We start from the raw sequence: 24,018 nt of genomic DNA on the forward strand, positions 1-24,018 counted from the left end.
AAAGACACCAATGTTGCTCTCCTGGTGGCCTTAAAGACATAAATTGCCATGTTGTGGAGAAGCCCATGTGTCAGGAAGGGGTTTCCAGGAGCTGAGGGCCTTTGTCCTAGAACCACAAAGAACCAAGTTCTGCAAACAACCAGTGAGTCTGGAAGAGATCCCTGAGCCTCAGCTGAGATCGCCTCCCAGGCTGACCTGTTAATTATGGCCCACTGAGACCCTGAGCAGAGGACCCAGCTCAAGCATAAGGACCTCTGACCTAACGAAACTGTGTGGTGGCAAGTGTATGGGGTTTTAAGCCACTAAGTTTGTGGGAATTTCTTACACAGCAATAGAAAATTAATACAAAAAGGTAATGATAATAAATATAGCAATACGAGATAATAATATTCAACATTTATTATATGCTAAACAATTTCAATTGCTTTATCTCATTATTCTTTACAATAACCCCATCAATCTGGCGCTATTATTATCCCAATTTAATAAATGCAAAACTTGAGGCTTCGGGAGAAGTCACAGAGCTGAGGAGGTGACGGAGCAGGGATTGAGCCCAGGCCTAGAACTCTGTAGACAGAAAGTTTGACCACTAGGCCGTGCTGCCTCCAACCAGAGGAGGAGACCCTCGAGCAGGAGTTCTGCACTGAGACCCTCTTCTTCAAAAGAATGAAGCCTGCCCTACCTGCATCTCAACCCCTGAGTGCCCTCAGTCACACCCTCCCCCCCTACCCCTGGCCAGAGTCAGCAGAGCCTCTGATGGGCCATCACGTCATTTCCTGTCTTTGACCCTGGATGTTCCACAGTCAGTTTGGACAGCATGGCCTCTGGGAGCTAGGGTGTCCTCAGGCTCCCCTGAGCCTATGCTGGCCTAGCTCCCCCTTAGGGCAACCAACTCATCTTGGTTTACCCAGGACTACCCCAGTTTTAAAACTGGGAACCCCTCCTCCCAGGAAATCCCTCCGTCCCAGGCGAACTAGGATGACTACACAGCCTTACTCCCCTCCAAAACAAGCCCAGGCTGAGGTAGGCTTTGGGGCCACTTCCACACTGCGATTTGCTGTGCTCTTTCCTTTCCAGTGCCCGCCAGGACAGTTGAGTCTCCTCTCCACAGACAGCTGAGAGCAGAAGCAAGTCTACTGAAACAACTGGCACCAAAAGGTTTCTGCTGGGCAGGGTTTGGCCATAAAAACCCAGAGGGGACTTTAGTTTGGACCACCAGATAGGCCTAGGAAACCATGTCCACAAGCTGATTTTTCCTTGAACCAAGCAATCTGCTTGTCTCGAGCATTACACATGAAGTACATTGATCCAGACATCACATGGGCCAGATTCCATGTTTCCATTCACTCCAGTCCCCAAGCAGGCAACTCAGAGATGCTGAGGGGGTGTGGCCCCTGGATTTGCCCCATCCTTCCTGAGATTATGAGCTTCATGAGACTCAGATGGGGGTCAGGAGGACTCATCTATTATTACTGGTCACCTCCATTGAAAGCTGAGTCTTCATAAATTGACTCCCCTTGTAGGAGCTGCTTTCTTTCTGCCGTGTGTCCTGGACTCTTGACCACACCCCGCTATCTTCTAAATTGTACTCAATGCCAAGGGACACCACGTGTGACAGTGGTTGGACCACCATGAATCTATCCCCAATATGGAAAATGTCTCAACACACATACGTTATTAAATAACTGCCAGCCAGTGATTTATAAATTCATTCATTCACTTATCCATTCGTTCAATAACTGGGGCCTCCCGCAATGGGCCTGGCATTATCCTAGGCGCTGACACCGAGTTACAGCTCATGTTAAACTGAAATGATATGACGGGTGCTAACACGGTGTTAGCACATGGAGATACCAACCTAATCCTCACGGGGCATGTGGAGGATTCTTAAGGAAGTCAACAAAAGATTCTTTTTTTTTTTTTTAAGATTTTATTTATTTATTTGACAGAGAGAGACAGCCAGCCAGCGAGAGAGGGAACACAAGCAGGGGGAGTGGGAGAGGAAGAAGCAGACTCCCAGCGTAGCAGGGAGCCCGACGTGGGGCTCGATCCCAGGACCCTGGGATCACAGCCCGAGCTGAAGGCAGATGCTTAACGACTGAGCCACCCAGGCGCCCCTCAACAAAAGATTCTTAAGGAAGTCTGTCTATAGGAAGGAAAGCATGGGGTTGGTTTTTTTTTTTTTTTTTTTGTCTTTTGGGGTTGTTTTTTATTTATTTATTTATTTTTTGCATTTCTCCACAATTTTTCTTTCAAGAAAACGCAGCTTAATCTCATAAAACTCACCCCCACTATCCTCTACAATATAGCACTCTACAGGACGTCTGTTTGAGTTCTAAAATAGCTTGAGGCAGGATGTCTGCTATGTGACAGTCTCCCAGCTTGGCACAGGAAAAGCAAAATAAATGGGACATCAGGGATATTCAAGAGCTAATGATTTAGTGGGGAAGGGTGACCCAAGCTCGTAATCACCTTTACATTGCACTACGGATTTGCCGCGGTGGAGATGTGCAGAGGGTGCCGTGGAAGGTCAAGAGGGCAACACGAGGCCAACCTGGAGATAGGAAAGGCTTCCTGGAAAAGGCCAGGCTTCAGTTGTGTCTCTTCTGGTTCTTTCTGGAGTGATATTTAGTTGCTCATTAAGAAACTTCAAATAATACATGAATATATAAGCCACAGAGTAAAACTCACCCCCAAATCTCTTCACCTCGAGATCGCCAGAGTTGACGTTTTGGTGAATGCCTTTCCAGGCGCATGTGTGTAAGGACAGTGTCCTTTCTATGATCATCATGGAGGTCAAGGAAAAGAGATTAGTTGTTCAAATGCAGCAGTAAACCCACAAAAGACTCACCCAGCAGCCTCACACATGTCTCGCATTTTATTTTAGGGACACGTCAATGTGGTCACGAAACATCTCACAGAGCGGGATTAAGTCAAGAAACACACAGAATGGGTCTGAGTAAGAGAGATACGGGGCTGCTGCCATTCCAAGGGGTGGGGCGGACACAAAGTGAGTTTCTTCCAGGGAAAGCACGGTTAACTCGAGCTGTGGAGCCCAGACGGCCATTAGATTTACAGCTGTCTGAAGAGGAGCGACATCTTTGCAGGGGTTGAGTTATGACGACTCTCAGTATCGATGAGACTGAGCGCCGACCCCGCGTTCAGCGGACAGTCAGGGGATGAGAAGCAGAGGGGAGATGGTGGTGCTTACTGCCTTTATGTAGTTTTCGAAGTCACTTCCAAAAAAGAAGATGAGGTAATAGTTGAATATACCAGCAAGGGACATGAGGAACAGGAACAGTATGATTCGTTTCCCAAATATGTAGCCTGGCGTGCTGGAAGAGAAGGAAAACTGTTAGAAGCAGCAAAATGACAACCAACTTAACAAAAAAATGTTATCAACTTTGAGATACATGGGGTTTGAATTAGAATTCCTTTTACTCAGGAATGCTCCACTTCCTACGAAGAATGGGAGTGTCTCCGCTGTTACTCAACACTCAATATATTTCAAAACCAAGTCAAAAGAGCCTAGAGCCCAAACCCCATCATGGTTAGGGCTCTGCTGGGCAGCTTCTCTGCGCTCTCCCGATTTCCCTGACGGCGTGAAGGTGGTGGGATCTGTCGGCCCGTCACCGGGCGTTCTGACAACAGGGTTCAGAACCCCATCGACTTGTCAGACCCCTTCTGTGGCTGTTCCGCTCCAGGAGTGCCTCGAAAACCGTGCTGGCAGCTGGAGCTAATGTGGGACCTAAGTACCTCCATGAGAGGGTGCTGGTTTCAATGAGCCAATAAGGCTGGTGGAATCTATAAGGTTCTTTGGCGTCTAAGAGTTCAGTCTCTAGTCCTGAGGTTGCTTGGGATTACCTCATGTTCCCGCTAACAAGAGCTGGGCCCCTTGCAATGGAATCAGGCTCTTACATGTTAAGAGAATGGAGGGAGGAGAGATGTTTTTAGTGCATTCATATTCCTCTCTGGAAGGCTCTATCCTGACCTGCTTAGGCAAATCAGCCAGCTGGGGTCAGGAGGCATTTCCCCAGGGATATGTGACCGCCTAATTGTGCGCCGCAGCTGCCCCGGCTTCCCTCCGCACACTCCTCCGTGACCGCTGGGGCTGGACCCATCTGTACCGCACTAGCATGTCCGGGAAGTCTGGCCACGTGGCTCGTTATGGCTGTTAGTAACGACCCCGGCGAGGGCACCCTCTGGCAATCAAGACCTCTCAACCCGAGCAGCCAGCTCAGCGAAACAGGTGAGTCGAAGCTGCTGAGCCCGGGTTTTGACATAATCAGGAGAGAGCAGGATTTGGCAGCCACAGGTTCGACATGAGAAATTGTATCTTTTGGAAACGGACCCCAAAGGTTCACACTGTAACTCCTAACTTTTCTACGCCAAGAGTCTGAAAACCATTCCACGGTGGACTATGTCCCTGCTACTCAACGTGTGGTCCACAGACCAGCAGCATCTGCTGGGAGCTCGTTAGCCAGGCAGTGTCTCACCCTCCCTGGGTTTACTGAATGGGAATCTGCGTTTGACAAGCCCCTCCGTGACCCCCAGGCCGTTAAAGTTTGAGCAGCACTGCTAGCCGCCCCTACCCTTGCTCCTTGGCCAGCTCTAGTCTTCTCTCCTTGGTTTCTTGTTGACTGTCATGCTCGTGACGTGAGACGTTCTATCTCTTTATTGGGGAAAAATATTTGGCTCCTAAAGGGAACATTATGGGGTGAATTGTGTCTCCCCACCAAATCCGTATGTTGAAGTCCTCGCCCCAACACCTCAGGACATGACTGCATTTAGAAACAGAGTCTCTACAGAGGCAACTGAGGTAAAATGTGATCACCCAGGGGGACCCTGACTCAATATGACCGGTGTCCTTACAAGAAGAGAAGGTCTGGACACAGACACACAGACGGAAGACCATGTGGGGACACAGGGCAAAGACGGCCATCTACGAGCCAAGGGAGAGGCCTCAGGAGAAAACAAGGCAGCCAACACCCTGATCTCAGATTTCTAACCTCCAGAACAGTGAGACAATCCATTTCTGTTGTCTGAGCCCCCCTCCTCGTCTGTGGTACTCAATTATAGTGTCCCTGGCAGACAAATACAGACAGTTACCTGCTAATGCCGATAAGGAAGTCACAGCGTCTAAGTAAGGGATATTTTTTAGCCGGAGAACAGAGGGCTCAGAGAAATTAAATTGTGAAAAGTCAAATATTGTGGTGGCTCAGATTTATCACATGAATGAGGCCACCATATGCTCATTACAGAAACAAGAAAAAGTGATTTGCAAAGCTGTTTCAGAACGTGCTCGAGATAAATCTGTGGTGAGGGATGAAATGGCAGTGCCTGCTGCTGAAATTGTGCAGTGCTTGACTTCGGGCAGCATTTTTCAAAGGCCCCGACGAGGCAGATCGCCCCAAGGAGACGGCTGTGTGGTGCCTTCACTCCTCCTAGGCCGTGTGAGGGGCGTGGGAGGCCGGAGCTCAGCCTTGCCCATCGCCGGCTCGGCTAAGGGTGAAGCAGGTCCCCAGAGCGGCACTTCATCAGCTTCCTCTTTCCGTCTGTCAGGCTTGGAGATGCGCTATGACCCTGGGAGGTGGGCCTGGAAGGACCTGCCCCAGGCTCCGGCGCAGCCACGGAGAGTGCAGAAGGAAGAGCCGGCCACATGCTGCCTAATTGCACGCTGAAACTCAAGGCATGTCTTTCATTGTTTCTAGAAGTTGTTCCATAGTTCTCTCTAAATGGGGCCGGAAAGGTCAGAATTAAATGAAAGCGCTTGAGGGAGCAGGTGAATTATATCTGTGACTTCACTGAGTCCCCAGACCGACACTGCAGCGTTGTTAACCTATTTTCCAGCTGGGAAAACTGAGGTCACACAGCCAAGAAGAGGCAGAGTGGGAATTCAAACCTGTCTGTGTGAGGCCACAGTCCTGTTCCTTCTGCCTTCCTCAGGGCTCCTTTGGGCTTCTGAGACTAGGATTTTGTGGCTAGTTTTGAAACAAATGTACCCCCTCTTCCGACACACACACACACAACATGAAACCTACAGGAAGACATCAAGGAGGCCTTATGACAAACAATTTCCTCTCAGATGTGCCTACAACTTGGAGGAAGAGGAAGTCACACATCTCACTGTGATGGGAGACAGGTGAGCCCAGGCATCAAGGCACCTAAGCCCCGGCCCAGCTCTCTGTCATGTGGCCTTGGGCAAGTTGCTGACCCTCCCTGCCTCACACACAAAATATATGCAAACTGTGGGGAGGAAAAGAGAACTTTATGGTCCCTTCTGGCTTCCAAATTCTGTTCTTTTCAATAAAGAAATACCGCTTTAAACCTGGTAACTTCTAAAGGGAATAAAACTGTAAGGCCCATGACAGCAAGACAGTGTTCCTTTGTTCACCCACAGATCTCCAGTAACTCAGGCCCTCCGGACATTTGTGTCAAATGAATCGCTCTTAGAAAAGAGGCATGAACAGCCTTCAGTGATTCCCGAAGTGTGTGTAGAAGTTGTGAAAATGCGTGTTCCCCGGACTCCCACTCCAGAGATTCCAATTCCATAACTTCAGGGTGGGGCCCAGGAATCTGTATTTTTAACAAGCACCCCAGGCAATTCTGGTGTCATGGGTTGGTAGGTTTCACTTTAGAAACACCAGCCTTGATACCCCTAGACTCACCCCCGGAGTCTAACTCTGATGAAGTAACCCAATGGTCCACATTTGAGGAGGGGGTGGGGAGAGATTCTAAAATGCTGACCCTAAAGGGAAAATGACTAAGAGACACCAGGACTTTTGAAAACTGTGCCCATAATTATTTCTATAGGTTTAGTATTTTGGGCCCGGCCCCTGACTCTAGCAGCCCCCAGGCCTCCTTGAGGGCGAGGGCTCTGTCATGTTTATTGTCATCTCAGCAACTGACTCAGTACCTCGCTGGGGGCAGGTGGTCAGTAAGTATTTTTGGACTCCATGGATGGGGAGTGAATGAGGAGTGAGTGAGCAACCAGGGGAAGGTAGAGTTGGTTAACCTGAGTTCATTGGTCTCAAGAGTTGCCAATCTTTGCCTGTCCACCCCTGGGTTGAGAACTTAAATTGCAGAGGGGAATTTAGTAGGAGTTCCAACAGGGAACAGGCTCTGAGAAGGGAAGAGAGGGCAGCCCAGTGTCAGCCAGGAAGGAAGATGATAAAAGGCAAGTAGTCTTATAATGCCAATCGCCGCTGAGTTTGGGCCAGATAGTAGCTTAGAATGAAAGGGGAAGAAACTAAAATTCATTCTTAATGGCATGTAGAGATGCTACAAACTACCTAATCAAGACAGGGAGAAAGGGGTCGGGGAGTAGGATAAGAGCCATTCACTTCTAGGGGGGACAAAAGAGGGGGCTACAAAATCCCCAAAGGGGAGATACATCAAGGAATGTCATGCCTCCCCACTGAACCAAAAAGGACACTAGAACTTCTGATGTGGTTTGGGGCCAAAGCAACTTCTGCAGAGGAGCCAAAGAACTGAGAGCCCAAGGGAGAAATTCCTGGAAGGGTCTCCCTGAGCAGTATCTTCCTCTGTTGGTAAGCCCAAGAAATAAGCAGATCCCAAAGACATGGGGCCACGAAAGCATCTGCGAGTCCAAGTGTGACATGGTCCAGGGACAGCGGTGGACATCCACAGTGGGATCCACAGTGGAAGGGTATTAGCACATAGTTTCTAGAAGGCAGAATTGAAAATCCTCTTGGACCCAGCCACAGAGGCCCCCAGGCGTATCCCCACCTCCAGCTATATTTTGGTCTGGATTAGGATTAGACATTTCATCTCGTAGGTTGCACTTCTGTTGATGGCAATAGCTCAGAACCCTGTATTCGGAAGTACTGTGAGTCCGTGTTTGGTCTCAGCAGGAAAGAGCACCATGATGGATTAGTAATGAAGGCTGTGGACGCAGGAGAGGTGAGAAGACTCCAACACAGCACAGACAGGGGTACAGGGGCTTCTCGCCTGCCTCTCCTGGGGGACGCCAGGCCAGGATTTAAGAGGTTAGGCCAATTACATTTCTACGAGGTCTGGGGAAATCGAATAGTTTTAAGATTTTTAAGTCTCTATCTTATTATTTTTGCCACCTCGGTTCGTTCCCTAGCAGTGATTACCTTGAAAATGAAAAGGGCCTGTGGGTAAATGAGCACGTTTTGTCATGCCCCACAGACTGTCTTAGAACTAAAACAACTTTAAGATCTCAGGCAAGTGGTGACAGACGAAGAGAACAGTGCCTGGGCCAACCCCCTGAGACTTTGGGGAGGAAGACAGGGAGGCCCAGGGAGGCAGCCCAAGAGAGCAGAAGCCCCCGATTTCACTGATAGACAGTCCACCTCCCCTCCACCTCTTGACAACAGGTGCTCTCCTGGGGAAAGGCAGAATAGAGGTTTTCCAGGATGGAAGAGGGTAAAGAACGTCATTTATGACAGTGCTGATAAGGATAAGAGACATAATGGAATTGTGGTTTTCGAGGATAAATACGAACGCCACTAGAGAGGCATGAAGAAGAGACGAGCACTGGAAGGAATGGCTGGAAGGGGAGTCGCCCCCCCAGATGCCGCTCACCATCAAGCCCCCCTCACCAGCACCCACCTCCCCCACCCCCAGCCATTTAGCTTCACAGGCTCCCAAGGTCCCCAGATGTTAGTGCTTTCACCTGCCGACCTCGCGGGACGTCAGAGCCTTTGTCACCGCGGAAGGATGCTCTCTGAGCGGAGAGCCCATTAGCCACGAGAGAAGGGTGCTATTGTGAGAGAGAGAGGGATGGGAAACCAGACAAGGGAGAGAAATGGGGGGGGGAAGGCTGGCGTCCGTGCAGGGGCAGGAACCTCCCAGAACTGGAGAGAACCAGCCTGGCTCCTGGAGCCCTCCTGGTACATTAGGAATTCTAAGGAACTGATGGCAGACTAGAACTCGAACGTTTCTTCTGTAAGTATCCTCATTTATTTTATGAACATCCCGACTTCCCAAGCCGGGAAAGTACATCACTGCCGTCTGCAGCTCTCCGTCTGGCGGCATCTATAAGCGATGCGCCGGGGACGCTCTTCACAGACTCCATCCTTTGCCTGTGAGGGCAGCCTGTTTTGGCAACATTCTTCCTGCTGGTCCCTGGAAGGTCGGTTACTCAAGAGAACTTAGCACAAGGTGCAAGCGTTAGCTCTCGTTTCTTTAGGCAAACAATAAAATGTTTCACTCACCGGAGACCTTGAGAAGCCAGACACAGAAAGTCATTCAAAGCCCAGACTCCGAAGGGTGGGAGTAGAGGGTGTGGGGTTGCAAGAATGTGCAGCACGTGGCATTAAAGCATCCTTTGTGAGCCCAACGCCATGTGGAGGAGTTGGTTACGGGGCACACGAGTCAAGTCCCCCAGCTGCATTTGCAGAGCCCACAAAGTTCAGGGGGTAAAGGATGAGGGATACTAGTGAGCCTTCCCCCTCCAGCCCCAAGTGAGCCCCCAGAGGCTTCAATCTTAGGCAGAATGTGGTTGGGAGCGATCGCCGTTCTTGTTCAAAAAGCACGACTCGCACCCTGGTTCTCAAACAGTCCCCTTGGCCTACCTCTGAGTCCTCTCCCCTAGGTAGCCCACGAAGTACTTCTGCCTCACGAGCAAGTACATCAGTCCGGCAAAGGCAGCGGGAACTAAACGGAGAAAAGGAGATGCCCGTGTGAGTTTCACAGATGCCAGAACATGCCAAGTTAACACAATACTAACGCGGTCACTGTGCAACTAATGTTGGCTGCAAATCTAGCAGAGGCCTCAGGTTCAGGCAGTCGGGGCTGATGGAACTTCAGAAAAAAGCCTAGGGCTGGCAGAAACCTAGATGTTTGATGATAGTACTGTTACTTTCCATTGGCCTCACGGTACAGTTTACCAAGTGTTTTCCTGCCTGTCATCTAATTTGAATCCCTCCCACGTGACCAGTATCATCTTTTCTATTCCGGATGTGACAACTGGGGCTCGAATGGTCAAGGAGCTTGTGTAAGATTGTCAGGGGGTGTGTGTGGGGGTGGGTGGGTGGGTAGGTGGGTGTGGTCCAGCGCAGAGGCTGGGGGAGCCAGACCTGAACCCCAAGCCCAGCTCTAGGCTGGCTTTCTTAAAAACATACCCTTCCCCTCTGGGCCTCCAGGCAGTTCAATGCTCAACCTTTTCTGAACAATTGCTGCTGATTCAGAAAAGATCTCTAGGGAGGGGCAAAAGAAAAGGACTGCACCAGGGGGGCGCAGTCCATTGAGCACCCGACTCTTGATTTTGGCTCAGGTCGTGATATCGGATTGTGAGATTGAGCCCCGTGTTGGGCTCCAAGTTCAGGAGGGAGTTTGCCTGAGATGCTCTCTCTCCCTCTGCCCCTCCCCCGCTTGCGTGCACTTGCTCTCTCTCTCCCTCTCTCTCTCTCAAATAAATAATAAATCTTTGGGGGGTGGATCTCTAGGGAGGAAGACTCCTTTTGCCTTCTTGCCCTGTGAGTAACAGCCGTGAGCAGCAGGAGTCCCGAACCTTGGAGCTGAGAGTTAGAAAACCCAACCCCACGAGAACTATTATGATCAGGAGCTAATACTTCACTCATCCTGCATCTGGACAAAGGGCTGATTGTGGCTTTCCTACCTACCAGGAATAATCGTGGGGGTGAAAGAGGTGCTGGGGTATAAAAGCACTCTGGGGGCGCCTGGGTGGCATAGTGGTTAAGCGTCTGCCTTCGGCTCAGGGCGTGATCCCGGCGTTATGGAATCGAGCCCCACATCAGGCTCTTCCGCTATGAGCCTGCTTCTTCCTCTCCCACTCCCCCTGCTTGTGTTCCCTCTCTCGCTGGCTGTCTCTATCTCTGTCGAATAAATAAATAAAATCTTTTTAAAAAAATAAAATAAAATAAAAATAAAAGCACTCCGAAGGCTTCCGGCGTTGTTCCAATGCCGATAACTGCGTTGACAGGGCACTTTTTATATGTCAGGCACTGCCCCAGGCACTTTGGGTACTTGGGTCTCCAACCCTCCCAGCCGCCTGCTGAAGAGCACATTACTGTCCCCATTTGGCAGATGAGGAAATTGAGGCTCAAGGAAGTCAGTTTGCCCAGAGTCACTTACCAGACCAAAAGACCCACGCGGACAGCCGTCTCTGGCCAGCCATCCCCTCTGTGCTTGCCATAGTGCCTGGCACACACTGGCTCTCAAAAATTATTTCTCAAATGAACTTATAAAAGTCAGGAGACCCAAGGAAAAGGTTGTGAAAAAGAAAACCACAGGCCCAAAATGGCCTCACTTAGGCCAAGGCCCCAAACCAGGGCTTAATCCCTAATCTAACTGCCATTTCAACTTCCCCCAGAAATGTGGTCTTAACCTGCAGTCAGGAATGTTCTGATGGGAGCCAATGAAGTAATAGGCCACGTGGGCCCTCTCCTTCCTTCAAAGGAAGATGAGGTAATCTGCAAGATAAAACCCCCACTCCTCCTTCCCCTACGGGAAAGAAACCTTGCCTGGAACCATCCTTTTCTTTTGCTATGGACTTTCTTGCCCCGCCCTCCTTCCTATAAAAACCTTCCATTTTGTGCAACCCCTGGGAGCTCCCCTCTGCTTGCGAGGCGGGATGCTGCCAGATTCATGAATCCTTTGATAAAGCCAGTTAGATCTTCAGAGTCACTTGGTTGAATTTTATTTTTTAACAAGGTGGAATTTGAAACCAGGTTTGTATAATTTCAAAACTGTATTGCGACCGCCAGCCGCATCCATGATAACATCTACTGGGCTTCTGTTGTTAGGCCGGACTGGATGAAATGGCCATTTCTGTGGGTCCTAAACAGTCAGGCATCGGCAGTTGGGTGAGGTTCTAGCTGATTTATGTCAGGGGCTTTATGCCCACTCTCTCGCTTAATCATCCCGGGAACTCGATTATTCCTGCTTTACAAATGGGGACACTGACGCACTCCGCCTTGCCTCCCCAAATCCTAGTGTCACGTGCCAGGTAAGAAAACCAAAGCACAAAAGACACTGCTTGTGAGGTTCACGCTATTACCTGAAGGTCACAGAACTGTCACCGTTCACAGTCTGCCCCGGACGGACGAAGTCTTTCCTGGTTTGTCCCAGCTGGACGGCTCCGCTCTAACTTACCGCCCGTCTCTCTCAATGGGCAGCTAAACGGAACAAGAGCTGACGGAGTCAGGGGTGGAAAACGGCTGTGCTCACTGCCCCTCCTGCAGAGAACGGTGTGTGCCTCGTGCACCCAGGCTGCTCGGAACAGCAGGAGGGGCACAGTGGGTTCGAATCTGGACTCGAAAATTCTGAGGTTTGGGCAAACCGCTTGTCCTTCTGGGACTTGGGCTCCTGTTCCTGTAAAGTGAAGGATCTGGGCTAGAATGATCGCTGAGGTTCCTTTTGACTAAAAAAATTCAGTAATTTACTATAGTCATAAGGAATGACGATGATTAAAGAGGGTTTACTGACACTTTGGTCCCCTAACGATGCCAACATTTGTTTTGGCTGAAATGCGTGGTTTCCAGGGCTCCAACCCACCTTCCCACTCCCTGTGTATTTATCTAGCTAGAACAACTCGAGATTCATCTCTATCAAGTATCATCTAAGACATAAAAGGAATCATAACTCCTCATATAAGCATAGTTTGACTTGATTTTTCAAGTTATGCCAGACGTGTTTCTCATTTCACTCAGGATAGATAGTGGTAAATAAATAGTGAGTAATGACAGCCTTATGGAGCACAGAAGGAGGCCACATGGTGTCCCTGAAGGAGTTTCTGCAGCCATCCCTCACCTCTGTTCCCTGTCACTGCACCTGATTCTTTTCCTTTCTGGAACTTCTCACTCTCGGCAATAATCTTTCCATTCGTGTCTTCCCTGTGGTTCATCTCACCAAGCGTTGTGTGCTCACTGCCATCTCTTTATTTATCACCGTGTTTCCAAGCACGGGGCTTGCCGCATAGTAGGTGTTCAATGGATATGCAGCAGATCCATGAATAATGCAGAAAGATACTCGTGAAAAATCCAGGATTTAGCCCAGAAAGACCTGGACTCTCATCCTGGCTCTGCGTTCACCTGCTGAGAAACCTCGAACAAGTTACCTTATCTCCCTGAACCAAAGTGTCCTCAAAGATACTAGAGGGAGATAATACCCCTCTACCTCCTCTATGAGGTAGGAGAAGATGCTGAGGATTACTTAGCCCCTCGGAGGACACCAGTGGCCTTTTCTTAGGCACGCACCCTGCGGGGCCACGGCGTGGAAGCCGGCCAAGTCATGCCAAGCCTCCACCAGGCACCATGCCAAGCTCCAAAGGGGACCAACACACAGGACTCTGGTTTCCATTTCATTTTAAATCGACTCTGGGAGTCAGCCTGCTGAGGTCGGGGCTGTGGGCTACTGATAACCCGGGAGAAGGCTGGAGACCTGGAATCCAGCCCGTGGCTCTGCAGACACCCGCCCGACGGAGGACCGCCACACTGGGAGCTTATTAGCCTCAGCACCAAGTGAAAGCGGGCCCAGAATAGATCCCTCAGGCGCTCTCATTTATAATGCCCTTGTATCGGAGCGAACACTGCTTAAGGATTCTGAGTCACATTTAGCCTTAAACCACCCTTGTCAGTGCCGCAGCTCTCAACCAGCCACCGGGGAGCAAGCATTAGCAATGCATTATCGCACCCGCTCCACCCGGGCCCAGAGCACGCCTGAAACACGACCTCCCGGGGGTTCTCACCTCTCTGGGGCTTCACAGAGCCGAGCTGGAGGTCAAGCAAAGTCTTTTCAACAAAAAGCCTGCACTTGAACCCTCTCAAGACGCACGTTTCAGAAAGAGAACACACAGAGATAAGCCCGAGTTACCTTGGCTGCAGAGAAGCCCCGCACTCCAGAGCACAACAAGGAAAGTGGGGTACGCGTCTACGCAGTTCTGGCTGTAGAATAGAAGTAATAATAATTAGGAGAAGAAAAATCAGTCAGAAAACATGTTACTGCAGCATAGTCTGAAAATCACCTGAAACCCCAAATTGATAATCACCATCACGCGTAAGGCACAAACTCCATTCATAATTCCACTTACATCTACCAATAAGACACGGCTGCCCCATCAGAAATAAGCAGTGGTACGAAGCAAACACACGTTAAGAATCCATTCACTCCCTTCCTCGGCGAAGCCAATAGGAGACTTGGTTTCTTGATGGATTCATTTTGGCAGGGTTCCTGCCCCTGGCTGTGCCAAAGTACTTCTTGGAATTGAAAAGTGAGCAACACAGACAGCAGGGTTGTGGCAGCTGTCAGGATGAGGGGGAGGGTAGCCCAACTCAGGAAACCTTTGTCTGCTGCACAAGTCAGCTCAGACCCACAGGCTGGGCTGGGGAGTGAAAGGTGAGCTTCAAGCATTACAGGAACCACGGTTGACTCAGAAAAGCTGATGCTCAGAAAGGTCTCTTGCTGGTAGCGTGATCGCAGCGTGCAGGGTTCAGTCCTGTGGAGGGGCTCCAGGCTCACACCAGCCATCGTGCTGGTGTCTTACACCCTTGGTCTCCTGTAAACTCACCGAGGTCCCGAGAAGGTGCAGGGGTGACTACACGCGTTTTCTATGGCTGCTGGAACCAACTCAGTGGCTTCGAACAACACAAATCGCGTGAAGGTCAGAAGTCCAAAATGGGTCTCGCTGGGTGCAATCAAGGTGTGTCCGCACAGCTGCAATCCTGCTGGAGACGCCAGCCAAGAACCCGCTTCCTTGCCTTTCTCAGCTTCTAGGGATCGCCTGCATGCCTTCGCTTGTGGCCCCCTGCCAATCTCAAAGGCAGCGACGGACTGTTCAAGTCTTCCTGACACCGACTTTTCTGCCTCCTGCCACATTTAAAGAACCCTTGTGATTACATCGGGGTCTACCCAGATAATCCAGAATACTGTCTTGATTTCAAGGTCAGCTGGTTAGCAAACTTAATTCCTTCTTGCCATGTAATAGAACATATTCTTGGGCTCCCAGGGTTGGGGTGTGAACGTGTTTGGGAGCCTTTGATTCAGCCTCCCGCAGCTACTCTCATTTTCACACGAGAAACTGAGGCTTGGAGAAGCTGAGTATTCCTGCTCGGCAACACCGAGCGACGGAGTAGCAAAGCCAGGATTTGCATCCTGGGCAGTCCAACTCTAAAACCAGATCTGTTACCTCTTTGACTACGCTAAATAAATAGCGAGTGTCCTCTTGAGAAGCGTAGAGTCTAGATCAGGACAACCAATATACACGTCCACAGAAAAACGACCTTACAAGACGTGGAAGCATGAAAGGATGGGAGGGCAAAGCAACAGAGTGGAAAGCGCACGTGACCAGGATTTGGTCCCTGCCCTGACATCCAGCAGCTGTTTGTCAATGGCAAAGCAATCACTTTGGACTTAGTTTCCTTACCTGAAAAACTAAGAGACTAATAGCAACTCTAAGATCCACATAAACTCTAAGAGTTAATGCTGTAATGAGGTGGTCCCTGGATCAGCAGCATCAGAGGCACCTGGGAACTTGCTAGAACTGCAGATGTTAATGCCCATCTCAGACCCACAGAATTAAGCCCTCCAGGGGTGGGGCCTGGCGATCGTGTTTTAACAAGCCCCTCCAGGTGACTCTGAAACATGCTCACGTTTGCAAACCATTGGTCTACTGTAATTCAAACTGTACAGGTGAAAGCAAAGACGCAGTATGCAAAATGTATTCAGCCTTTTATCCAAATTCCTTCCTTGGTGTCCTTCATCGGGATCCTTCTTGATCTGGTTCTCATGCTTTTCCTCCTAAATCAGCTACGAACTCTTGTTCAGACCGATAGCGTCTCAGGCCTCACTGGTAACCCTGAGAACTCTGGAATGACCAGCCCTTGGTCCATCAACTGCAGAGAACTCAGAGAGGACGGGCTGTGTCTCTGGCCACAGGAAGCTTCATGTGCCTCTGATGATCAAAATATCCTCTATTGGAGAAGTCGATGAAATTAAAGGTAAGGAAGCAGTACTCTATCCTGAGCTACAGGCACAGGGGAGAGGGCAGAGCTCTGCAGACCTTCCAGGTGCCCAGCGGGTTCACCGTGTCTAGTGGATACAGTAGGAACTCTGAAGGGCGGGAGGCAGAACGAATTTATTATTTGGGGTGAAGTACTGAGTGAATAAACAGGTCCTATGTACAGCTACGGAGCACGAGCATCGTTATCTATTCTTACATGTCAGAGGCACAAAACCACAGCCTTGGGACTCAGCATGTGATCCATTTCCCAGTTCAAGAAAAAGTGGGAGGACATCCCTTGCTTGACTGAATAATGTTCTACGTCTGATGGTACCTAATCCCTGATGCTCTCGCAGTTTGAAAATTTATTAATACCAAGATCTCCCCTGCTCCTTCTCATTCTCATGCTTCTGTTTTTGTTTGTTTTTAAGTACTGGTTTCGTCTGGGTGATGCAAAATTTTAAAAAAATTCTTAATTATCTAAGGAATTTGCTCATTCAAGAGAATGGTATAGTAATGTGACATTGAATTGGTCATTCAATCATTCTTCCTATTGTCTTAAGTCACCTTGGTCCCCAATAAAAATGGTCTGTCTGGAGTTAAATGAAACTCTCCCAACTTTAAGAGAACAGGCTCCTTCTCTGGTTTTCCAGAATATACCCAGAATCCTGCCCCTCGCTCTGGCTCAAGCCAGTCCTTCTCTGCTCCAGGATCTCTGACACGTCTTCTCCCCACAGCTCCACGAAAGATGCCCCTCCTTGACAGAGGGCCGCGGCTGGGTCGAATTCAAGTAGCCTTGGTCAATGACACGGCTGTCTCTTGAGATGGAGCCTGGCGAACGCTCACATGGTCTTTATGGTCACAAAGCCTCTAGACGTCTAGTCAGCCGCTGTGTGAGCATGGGTACATTTCCTAGCCTCGCTGAGCCTTGGTTTTCCTCATCTATAAGAGGTGAGTGGGGACATCAGTAATTACTGTCCTGGCTCGTGAAAATAAAATGAGATAAAGCCGTGTCTGACTCATAACAAGCTTTCAATAAATGGTGGCTATTACTGTTCTAGAGTCTTCCTTCTTAAATCCCCAGTGGAAATGTCTTTTCTGCTGACAAGTTAGCATTATTCCAAATTTTCTTTTGTGGGGAGTTTTGTACCATTTTTTTTCTGCAAGACAAAACTGACAAACCCGTCTTGGCTCTCACTTCTTGCGGTCCAATTCGGAGGTGCTTGCCAGGTTGGTCGACAATTCACTGTGCCGCGTTCCATCTGATGCATTACACTATCAATGTTTTCACGGAGAAAAGGACTCGTGTTTTCCCTCTTGTTTTTCTCTACCTCTGGGAATCAGATACAGAAGTACTTACACAGTGTTTTGTTAGTTTGGATTAACTTAAGTAAATATCACTAACAATAGTAATAGTATCACTACTAACCAATAGGATTAATGTAGATCTATTACCTTCAAATTATGTACGAGTCCACCCCACTGAGGAGTGAGCGTGAAGTGGATTTTGAGAAGTGCAGGGGAGAAAGGACATTAGGGTGGCGTTTCCCAAAATGCATTTTGTGAAACACTAAACCCTTGATATGCTTTGCAAAAAGAAAAAAAAGGAGGGGGTATGGATCTGTAGTTAAAAAAAAGATTTCCCTTTCTTGGAGAACCAAGAATCATAATGTTCCTCGGTCCATTAAAAGTTCCCAAAAGTCTTTCTGTCCAGAACTTTTCCTTCTCTGTGACTTGTGTTATCAGCCCACGAACTTGTAATCTACGGAACACACGTCAGAAATTTACATTTCTCCATTGCAACCTGCGCTTACCTGCACTCCTGGGGAAGAATCTTTGGCCAGTTAACTGAGCTTGTCCTCCAGAAACCAAACTTTGTTCTAGCTGTGCTCCTCATTTGGGAACAGGGCTTTGAATTATGTTTTATACACATGAACGGAGAGTCAAGGTCAAGATTCTTTTTGTCTCTCAAACCCTGACTCAGTTCTGCCCTGGTGGGTAGTGGGTGATGGAAAAGACCATTAACCGAGGCCAGGTTGGAGCTGATGGGCCACACCTCGCTGCAAGGTCGGTGTATCAACTGCCCCCAAACCTGGAACCATCTGGATCCATCAGCAGTCATATTTTGTGCTGAAAAATAAGCATCAGGCTTTTCAATCCACCAGCGTCATTTATCCTGTTATGCTAGTTTCTCTTGGTAGCCGTGGTCTGGAAACATTTATGATCTCACACCCCATCAACCAGAAGATTTGATCACACAACCCTGTGGCAGGTTTAAGACACACTCTGCTTTCAACCTGTGTATTAAACATGAGTAAAGCTTAATTTCTTAGTTTTTAGTTACCAAGATTAAATACGCGTTCTTTTCTTTTTGCAAATCCATGGCTCAACCTGCACCCTCTTGGGTGCTTTTGGAGGCCCCTGGGGAAGCTACCGCTGGAGGAGAAACCGCTGGACCAACACAGCCTCCCGGCGGACACAAGCAAACTGGGTGCCGCCCGTCTCGCCGGCGCGCAGTAGCCTGCAGCCCTGATCTTTCCGTCCTTCTATCAGCCACCGCAGGCACCAGACCGCTTGTTGTTAGCTGGCTTAGGGAGGAAGTGGTCTCAGTAACAGAACCACAGCAGTGCCTGGGCAACCTTCGTCTAACAGAAAATTCTCCTTTTCTCCCCCTGAGTTCTTACCTCCCCACAGCTCCCTCTCCTCCTCATTCTTCTCGCTCTCCTTTCCCAGAGGTCAAGAGGTACAGACGCGTGGGTTTGGAGAGCTGGGCTGCAGCGACCACACCAAGGAGACCCCCCCCGGGCAGCAAGAATGTCCCACCACTCTCCTCTGGCCCCTTCTTCCAGCAGGAACCCTACACCATTGCAGAACTTCCAGACCGCCCTTCCAAATGACGCAGTGCCACCGCCACCAAAGGGCACTTCTGCAATCTGGGGGCTGGCCCGGGGGGCCAGCTGTGAGCACAGAGCGAGCCCACGCCTGGGGCAAATGGCAGAAACTGAACCGCTTGGCCTGCTCCATGTCGTCTTCGTTGCTGGCAAAATGGAAACTTGACGTCTCGCAAGGTGTGGTGGAATATTCCACTGCAGGCCAGCTGCCCTGTCTAACTGCCCCAGAATGGACCAGCTGAGTTTATGGGAACACAACATAACCAAGAATAATGCAGTGATCTGGGCAGAAAGAAGCTTCTCTTTCCAAACTGAAAAGTATTAATGCTGTCTTTGTGTTGTTTTCAGAGCGGTTTTGGTGTGGCCCCTGATCGAAGACTCCTTCTTTGCACCTCTCGCACATGGATGCATCTGAGGGGTGCCTCACAGGTCCCCCTGCAAATGGCACAAAGCCACCGATGTACCCTACATACATTCCCTACCCTCCTTTCAACGTAAATGTCTAAAACGGCTTAAACCACATCTTCAAACTTCTTCGGTTGAGTCTGAGAATTCATACATTGGAGGCCCAAATGTTAAAAAGAAATCTCCCTGTAGGGAGTTCAGCAGAGGATTTCCTTGAGATCCGACTGCTGGAATGACCCTGAACAGGACTGCTTAGTCCGAGGAAGGGGGACCAGAGCAGGTGGCGAGGGCCTCAGGGAGGGGGAGGTCTTGGAGGGACTGCGAACACTCAGGAGCAGCCTGAAGCCCCGAGGCCAAAAGGCGAAGGGCCCAGAGAGGGTGAGGGGACCCGGACATCCGCCTGTAATTTCCTTGGGTGTCCATGACTGCCCCTTTGGACAGATCTCTGGGGGCCATCAGAGTCACCTCTGAGTTAAGACTGAAGGCCGGCTCCTTAGCCAGCTCATAGCTGCAGCCTTTCCTTCTGACAGGCCCCTCGTCACAGGCACAGAGAAGCAGACAGGCCACTGCCTGAAACTGCTGTTCAAATACATTCTGCATAAAGGAAAAAAATGAGTGTTTGAATAACATCCATTCAGATTTGCATCCCAGATAGCTCCCATCTCCTTCACGGAGCCGGTCAGGTGTTTTCAAGCAGCCTTTTTATTCAAAAGTAAAGAATGGGGTGGGGGGAGAAATTGCGCAGTTCCCCCATTCTTGCTGTTCTCGCTGCGGTTGCTCAAAGAGACCGGGTGTTATGCAAGGTCCTGCCACACCTCCAGATGTCCACCGAGTAGGACACAAGGTGCAGTGAGCTGGAGGCCGCCGCCATCCGGTCCCACCTGCTCCTTCCCAAGCCAGAGATGAGTAATGGCTGGTTTTCACGGGAGTACTTCTGCTCTAATTCCCAGGAAACCGGTAACACTGTGACCCCATGACTGGCTCAGAGGTTTCTGGAGCAAGGGGGAGCTGTGGCGATCACACGTCTCACCACCCCCACCCCCAATATCCCCAATTCCCTTCTTGAAACACGAGCACTTCTTAAGACGAAGTGCTGTCCACAATCCATTCCCATCCGCCCAGGTGAGGTTCAAGCTTCCCTGGGAGCTCTGCCTCCCCGGCACTCTGAAGGTTGGCCCAGACAGACAGGTAGCCTCGACAGTGGTGTTCACTCTGGTAGGGAGGCCCCCGTGCCCAGGGCCCCACTCTGTTAGTTTGCAATATCAGGGTTTGGACTCACTTGGCAGTGTAGACCCGCTCAAAGGCAAGTGTTCCTGTTCTCTGGAAGCTCCGCCCATTCTGTGTCTTGCTTTCATGCTCCACCTTGTGGGCAAAGAACCCTGGCAGAGAGAAAGGTTTGGATCTGGTTTATAACGGGCAAGTTCATGAGCCTGGTGTCCCATTATTTTACTAGAACGTCAAATGTTCCCTCTGTGTCCCCTCCAAACAGCCCTAAATGTCTTCCATCAAATGTCATTTACCCAAAATTCATTCAACAGCTATCTCTACAAATCACAGCACTTGGTGACGGTGAAGTGACAGTGAGCAAGACACAGCCCCCACTTTCGAGGATCTTACAGTCGAAGGAAATAAACACACAATTAGAGCAGAAATTGCACTCTAGTGATTCATGCTAGGATGAAACTGAGTGAGAACATGAAGCCATCGAGGCTCCAAGAGGAAACTTAATTCAGTGTTGGGATCACAGGGGAAGCAACATCTACGATGAGATCTACCCAACGAGTAGGAATTAGCCAAAGCGATGGAGGGGGCAACAGAAGAGATCACCCGCTCAAGTGGAATGGAATATGCAAAGGTGCAGAGGCAAGCTCTGTCTTCCGTTTGCTACGTCCAGCTTATGATGGGGGAAATCGGGAGCAGGGAGTGGAAACTGGCAGAATTACAAATGAGGCCAAAGAGGTAGATGGTGAATTGTTCTTTGAAAGACATTTTTCTTTGTGACTTGCCACATGCCAGACACTTAGCTTGCGTCCGAGAACAAAACAGACAAAGAACCTTGGCCTGGGGAGCTTGTGTTCCAGCAAGAGTGGAAGAGGAGACAGACCGTACACAGGGAACAGAACACTAACGTTAAAATTATACGGTGTGCCGGATCGTGGACAGAAGAGAAGCCAGAGCAGCGTAAGGAGCCGTGTGACGTGCTCACAGGGTGGACAGAGTGAGAAAGCAGTAAGTGAGCCCACGCCTGAAGAAGAGGAGAGTGGAGAAGTGCCTACTGGATTTGGCAGTGTGACCGTGACCTTGATGAGAGCCATGTTAAGAAAATCAGGACTGTTTCCCATCTCACGAGCAGCAAGGAGTTCCTGACAGGTGTAAGCTGAGGAATGGTGTGAGGCAGGGAGCCACTCTGTCTTCTGCTTGGTGAGTGTCGAGAGGGCTCAGGCCCACGACAGGGGGAAGATAGGAGGGAGCCGACTAGGGTGCTGGCTGTGGGGTGTGAGGGGTGCCGAGGGGCCAGAATCCCGAGGGTTTGTCTATAGATTGGATGGGGGTGGGGGAATGAAGTTCTCCCTCACCTCCCTCCTGTTATATTCCTTTACTCCTATTTCAAGAATATCAGGGGTCCTGTGGGATTCCTTTCCATCAGCTTCATATTAGCTTCCTCAAAAATATGTCAAACAGATGCCTTATCAACCGTATATATGAATAAAAGCCTGTCCTGGTTTTCTTTTGGGCAAAAGTACAGTCCTGCCTAGCAACGTGCCTGTCGGGAGCATAGCTGCAGGGCCGCTGTACGAAGGGGGCGTGGGCCATCCTCCAGGCACTCCGGCAGCCTGACATCTACTCCCTTACCGGGCCTTGCGCCAACGCCGCGAAGTGGGCAGTGCTGTTCCCGCTTCGTAGAGAAGGACGCAGTGACTCGGGGAGGTCGGCTAGCTTGCTCAGAGTCACTCCGCTGGGGAGCAGTGCAGCTGGGGATTCAAATCCAGGGGGGCAGATGAGGATGGGTTTTTCCCCATTACTGTCACGTTGAAGCTTACCGCAGGGCTTACATCAGCCACACGGGGTTTAAGTACACATCTGTCTCTTCTGAATGTCTCTTCTTACCACAAAATGCAGTAGAAAATTCTGACCATTGTCTTTCTAGAAGCCAACGGGATGGCCCTTGCCTCTGAACACGTCGCAGAGACGGTATTAAGAAAGTCAGAGGTTATTTCCACAACCAGCGGCACCCCTCGGCTGTACTTCACGGCATCGGCCTTTCTTCTTCCTCTCCGTGCTCACAGAAACCAACCCCTTCCTCTTTTCCAAAGCCTGCCTTCTACCTGTGACCTTGAGCCCATTTCTGCCACGCCTTCCATCAGTGTTCTCGCCATTTCCTGAACCTTCCCTCTATTTCTTCCTCCTTCTCTTGACCCTAGAAACAGACTCGGATCTTTCCTACCCATCAGACAAAACAGAAGCAAGCCTTCCTCAGTCCACCAAGCTCTACCTCTTCCTCCCGCTGAGCTAAACTGGAAAGAATCTGGCTTCCTTTGCCCACTCCTCACCGCCCACTCACACCCCACGCCCGCGTTATCCTCCACGGGGCCACAGAAACCTCGCGTGCAGAGACCATTAACACACTTATCTGGGCTATCTGCTGACGGTAGGCCAAACCAGAGAGCGCCAGAGCCAGAGACACGGAGACAAAAGGCTGCAGGCCATTCCTGAGCGCCTACCACACACTGGGCCCTGCTGGCTCCTTGCCCTGGGGTACCCCGTGCAGAACCTCCAAGAAGCACATATGGAAGTTATCATAGCTCCACTTCTCAGTGGAGGAATCCGAGGGTCAGAGAAGCCAACTAACTTTCTCAGGATCACGTACAAAGATCTGGAGATTTTAGTTAAGCACAAAGTTAATAGGTGCCAGCAGTGAGATACAAGTGTTCAAAGAATAACACACCCATGACTATTTTCGTAGAACTGATGTCTGGATCTCAGGAACTGTTTCCCTGTACAGCAAGCGTCTATCATCTGCGTCTTAGAGAGCACAGGGCAAGATGGGTGGGAGGGGGGAACCCAACGATAAGGGACCCTGGAAACCAAGTGACCTGAGAAATGATGCGTTGAAGGCAGGATGGTACAACCGACTCCATAAGCCTAGAAGAGCAAGCACAGTCCAAGCTTTTCCAGAGAATAGACTCAGGACCAGGGGCCAGAAGTTATGGGGCAGGAGAACTCCTTGAGGAGAGTGCTTTTGAATAAATGTATCTGAGGCAATACACATAGCGCAAGCATCTACTTTTTGGAACGATTCGAATCCCAGTTTCACCCCGACTGGCTCTAGGATTTTCAACCAACGGGCTAGCCTCTCCAAGCCCCACACGCTTCTCTGTAAAAGAGAAATAAGAATAGTGTCTATTTCACAGGCTGCAAGGATTCGGTGAGGTATTATTCCCAACACAAAGCAATGTGCTTGACACAAAGCAAACTCTCAATACGCCTGACGATGGGAAGGGCAAGCTCGGTAGGTCGTGAGCTCTCTAGTGCGGGAGGGTTCAGGTAGGAGCTGCTGAGAATGGTGTAAATAAGATTTCTGCTATGGGGCACTTCATCAGTCCTGTTTGTAAAGCCCATCCAACCCTAGGTTGGGTTGTTAGGTCTTCCAATATGGTGCCCATGAGATTCATTATGAGTGTGTGTGTTGGGATGGGAGTACCAGGAATGGCATGGGAAGACAGACGCTCACTACCAGCTTTATATCCCTCCTTACCACTATTCTCACAAACC

At 49.8% G+C, this 24,018-nt stretch overlaps 1 protein-coding gene across 1 annotated transcript in view; it reads right to left on the minus strand.

Annotated features, from left to right (window-relative positions):
- Positions 1-2,165: 2,165 nt before the first annotated feature.
- ALOX5AP (arachidonate 5-lipoxygenase activating protein) overlaps positions 2,166-24,018 on the minus strand; it is a 65,134-nt gene continuing 43,281 nt past the window's right edge. Inside the window, exons 4-7 of the mRNA XM_026493086.4 lie at positions 20,525-20,624; positions 13,825-13,895; positions 9,564-9,645; positions 2,166-3,335 (exon numbers count right to left, since the gene is read on the minus strand). Coding sequence (XP_026348871.1) covers positions 3,173-3,335; positions 9,564-9,645; positions 13,825-13,895; positions 20,525-20,624 — 416 coding nt within the window. The 3' untranslated portion in view covers positions 2,166-3,172. The remainder of the gene's footprint in view (positions 3,336-9,563; positions 9,646-13,824; positions 13,896-20,524; positions 20,625-24,018) is intronic.

This window comes from Ursus arctos, unplaced genomic scaffold (genome assembly GCF_023065955.2).
Source record: "Ursus arctos isolate Adak ecotype North America unplaced genomic scaffold, UrsArc2.0 scaffold_10, whole genome shotgun sequence".
NCBI lineage: Eukaryota > Metazoa > Chordata > Mammalia > Carnivora > Ursidae > Ursus > Ursus arctos.